We start from the raw sequence: 4,411 nt of genomic DNA, 5'->3' as shown, positions 1-4,411 counted from the left end.
TGCCTGTAGCTGGACTCATCATTGTTTGTGATGCATCCCACCACCGCTGTATCATCTGCAAACTTTACAATGTGACAGCCTGGATGGGTAGCTGTACAATGTCACTAGTTGTCACTTATAATCATCAACTTTAAAAGAAATAAACATTTGAAATATATCAGTCTGTGTGTAATGAATGAATATAATAAACAAGTTTCACTTTTTGAATGAAATTACTGAAATAAGTCATTTTTTTCATATTCTAATTTTATGAGCAGCAGCTGTACACATTCACACCCTATCCCCCCCCCCCCATACATAGCTCCATTCCACAGGACTTTTGTTGCAAAAAAACTGACCTCATTGCCCATTTGCACTTTGCTAATGCATATTGGACTTTCTTCTACTGATGTATTTTTATGTTGTACTATTTTATGTATGCTTTATGTGCCTCTTTCAATTGCTCCCCTGGGGATGAATAGTTTTTTGCATTTAATTAAATAAAGTCACATCATTACCGGCATTTTCATTTAATTTCCCTTTAGGGATTAATAAAGTATATTGAATTTTGATTCATCCTCCAAACCTTTCAAAATAATCTACATATTTAATTTTTTTAGTTTTTCTAATAATTGTTGATTTACACTCAGTTGAAATATTTGCCTACTTGGTGGAACATTTATAATCAAAATCATAAAAACACTCAGCTGATATGTGTGCAGTTAGATCTTTTATTGTGAAAGAAGGGACTCCTAGGTCAGACTTCCTGTGCATGAGCTTCTTAATGTCATCAACAAACCTAAACTCAGAGTCCTGGTAAAAGAAGGTCTGTTGGTACATGAGGGAGGCCTCATCAGATAGGCGTGCCTTTTTAAATGGGCGTGGTTTCACCATGTAGGCGTGGCCTCTCAAGCTGGAGGTTTTTGTTAGATGGTACAACCTCATCAAAGGGGTGTGGCCCTCCATTCCTTGCCTTCCGTCAGGGCTCTGGGTTGGTGGATGAACACGCTGTAGTGGACGCCCTGATTGGCCGCTGCCCTGACGAAGCGGCTGTTCGCCGTCATGGTGACGGCTCGTAAGGAATCTCCGGTGCCGAAGATCATCATCGAGCGGCGGTTGATCTTAGCGCTGGGAGTGAGGCGCTTCGTGCGCTCTGACGGCTGGTCGTCCACCAGGTGGAGGCGAGACAGCAACATGTGAGCGCGCTCCTTCTCACCCGGCCCCCCCAGGGTGTCCAGGATGACCTGGAAGTCGTGCACGGCAGCACGGCAGGCGAACAGCTGCTTGCCCTCCATGAAGGCGTCGAGCTGAGGCAGAATCTTCTCGTGTCGTTCCTGAGCCGCCTGCTCCGTCAGAACGGGCTCGCGGAAGGTGAGGTGGCAGCGGCCGTGGCTCAGTGAAGACACGTACGTGATGAGCGCAGTGATGTCCAGGTTGACACGCTGACACTCCTCCACCTCCACCTGCAGCGGAAACTCCAGGTGGGCGACCACGGTGCCTCGATCCACCTGAGTGTGCGGCGCTGCAGCCTCCTCGTACGCATGTTCCTCCCCATCTCGTTCCTCCTCTTCCTCCTCCTCCCAGTCACCTTCAGCCAGTTCCTCCTCCTCCACCTTCACGCTGCTGACTGCCACGATGTCTCCTCGAACCAGCACGCCCATGTCCCGCAGTCGGTCGACCATGGGAGAGGAGACGCCGTTGTAGAAGGCAAAGACAACGTGGGGGTGTTGGTAGTGGACGGGCTGCTGGCGGCTGGCCTGCAGGAACTCCTCCGCCTGCCTGATGATGCTCTTGTCTCCAAACTGGCCCCGCCCCTGCCAGATGTTGTGTAGCGCCTCTGCTTTCCTGCCCACTGCTTTCACCCAGGTGTGTCCCCCATTGGCCACCACATCCACCAGCAGGGTGCGGCGGCGGCCGCTGGCATCCTGGTAGGTGAAGACATGGAGCAGAGCCACCACGTGGTCCAGACTCTGGGCGGAGTCCACGATGGCAGTCAGGTGGGTCAGGTTGGTGCTGTGGAGGTGAGACTCCTTGACCTGCAGCTCTCCACACTCGACTCGTCGCAGGAAGCGCAGCTCAGCGCGCAGTTTGCCGCAGAGCTTTTGATGACCTTCGACCCCTGGACAGAGCTGCTGCACCTGCTGGAGCAGCGCCTGGGTGGAGCTGATCCTCTGCTGCAGCGTGGCCTTCAGGGACATCTCACAGCCGAGGACCTCGTCTGCAGAGAAACACAGCCGTCACCTCACACCACTTCTTACACAACCTGGACCAGAAGGTTCCACCATCCCTCCTTCCTGTCAATCAAGAGCCCAGTTTGGACCTGCTACTGGTTCTGGTCCAGAGCTGTAGGTGCCTGTGATGAACCCATTAATTTAGGAACCGGACCCTGACTGATTGGGTTCTTCTAGAACACAAAGTTCACCGTGAAGAAGCTGCTCAGCTAACAGCTGCTTAGCTCTGGTTTCATCACTTCTTCTGACAGTCCGGACCGAACTCACCTGCTTCCGGTCCCGGCTTCAAGTCGTGTTTCTGAAAACACGGAAGCTTCGAAAACAAACTGTAACGTCGCTGCCGTCAGCTGTGACCTCTGAACCGGAAGAAATGCTAACGCTAACTGAGGGCCATAGATATATAATCACTAGATGCCGCATCGGCTGCTGCGGCGCAGGATTTTCGGCCGCCATCTTGGAGCGGTCGTCCTTATTTGGTTAAAGCAGAAGATGTCTCAGCACTTCGCAGCTTCTTTCTGTTCAGATCGACTGTTGACGTCAGGTCTCGGGGGATAACTTTTCACAGTAACATGAACATATTATTGTTAGTATTTTGTGAATATAATATTACTGTACTGTATTTATGTCCACCAGCTGATGTGATGTTCAGTGTAACACGGTGTTCAGCTGCAATGAAGCTGACTGAGATCTGATGACAGGAATATTTTGCTAACAATCATACTCACTATTTCAGCAGCTTTGGTTCATTATCAACAGATATGCATCAGAACTGGAGTTTTGTTTAAGTTCTAGGAAATAAAAAATAAAACTGGGGAGAATATAGGAAATAGAAAATAAGCTTGACCTCCTCTGTACAATGTTTTTGTGTAGACACAAATGTCCTGTTTTCATTTTGAAGGTTTCCCAAAGAACAAGATGTGAGGAAGAGGAGGAAGTATCTTTGAGGAGGATTCATCTGAGCAGTGAGGATTTTAAACTGGAGGATTTTGATCAAACTGTCCGACTGAGAGATGGTGTGGTACCATGGGTTCACCTTCAGAGAGTAGGAGCATCATTATAAGTTCATTAGAGTTCATAAAGTTACATATTTTATTGTGAGTCACCAGGTGAGACACCTCCATGTGTTTCTATGAACAGGTAACTAGAGACTGTAAAGTTCATCTTCATGATGCTTTTTCATTTCAGCTTGAAAACTGCAGGACTACAGGAAGTGAACTAAAGCTGCAGCTGCTCTGTCTGTGCACGCTCAGGAACGTGCACGTCACACACACAACCTCAGGAACGTGCACGTCACACACATAACCTCAGGAACGTGCACGTCACACACACAACCTCAGGAACGTGCACGTCACACACACACTCTCAGGAACGTGCACATCACACACACACACTCTCAGGAACGTGCACGTCTCACACACACTCTCAGGAACGTGCACGTCACACACACACACTCTCAGGAACGTGCACGTCACACACACACACACACTCAGGAACGTGCACGTCACACACACACACACTCTCAGGAACGTGCACGTCACACACACAACCTGGGCCTCATGATGTATTTCTATTTTAAACTTTATTTTTCATTGATCTTTATTTATCCAGGTCGACTCACTGAGTCACGAGAACTCATTTTAAAGAGAGACCTGTTTAGGAGCAGGTGGTGGGGGTTGAGTGCCTTGCTCAGGGGACCAGGGTGGGGCCAATGAGGGTGGAGGCAGGTGTGGGTGTTTCACCTTTTCCACCTCATTTTGATGTTGACGGTACCGGGAGTTGAACCTGTGACTTTCCCATCACAGGCCCATCTTGTAACCTCTGCTCCACCACTCCTCCACATGACATCATATCATACTGGTCGTATTAAATCTCACTGGTTTCCTTCCAGATGTGTTAAACTGGTCCCCTGATGTTTGCAGGTGTGTGTGGTCAGTGGATGAACAGCCTGGCATGAACAAGATGATGCTGGAGATGATGATTTGACGAGAGCTCCCACCTTCTACCTGTGAAGAACAAGAGCAGCTCAGTGAAGGTGCTGAGAGCTGCAGAGAGGCTGATCCATGGAGCTTCAACACAGCAACCTCCAAACATGGCCACCCTCACACACATCGTCTGTGGAGACACTGGACCACAGCACAACATCATAACACACTGACAACAACAACAACAACAACAACAACAACAACAACAACAACAACAAC

At 48.9% G+C, this 4,411-nt stretch overlaps 1 protein-coding gene across 3 annotated transcripts in view; it reads right to left on the bottom strand.

Annotated features, from left to right (window-relative positions):
* Nucleotides 1-699: 699 nt before the first annotated feature.
* Nucleotides 700-4,411, bottom strand: part of c9h7orf25 (chromosome 9 C7orf25 homolog) — a 13,703-nt gene continuing 9,991 nt past the window's right edge. The window contains exons 1-2 of one of the 3 annotated variants that reach the window (XM_037682488.1): nt 2,478-2,572; nt 700-2,197 (exon numbers count right to left, since the gene is read on the bottom strand). In XM_037682488.1, coding sequence (XP_037538416.1) covers nt 924-2,177 — 1,254 coding nt within the window. In that variant the 5' untranslated portion in view covers nt 2,178-2,197; nt 2,478-2,572 and the 3' untranslated portion in view covers nt 700-923. Of the gene's footprint in view, nt 2,198-2,477; nt 2,573-4,015; nt 4,214-4,411 lie in introns of those variants that run through there. The other 2 variants (XM_037682487.1, XR_005187045.1) reach the window with 2 other exon arrangements.

The sequence above is a fragment of the Nematolebias whitei genome, chromosome 9, assembly GCF_014905685.2.
Source record: "Nematolebias whitei isolate Nwh7 chromosome 9, NemWhi1, whole genome shotgun sequence".
Lineage (NCBI taxonomy): Eukaryota > Metazoa > Chordata > Actinopteri > Cyprinodontiformes > Rivulidae > Nematolebias > Nematolebias whitei.
Note: the sequence above shows the minus strand (reverse complement) of the source record. Positions and strands in the feature narration are given on the sequence as shown.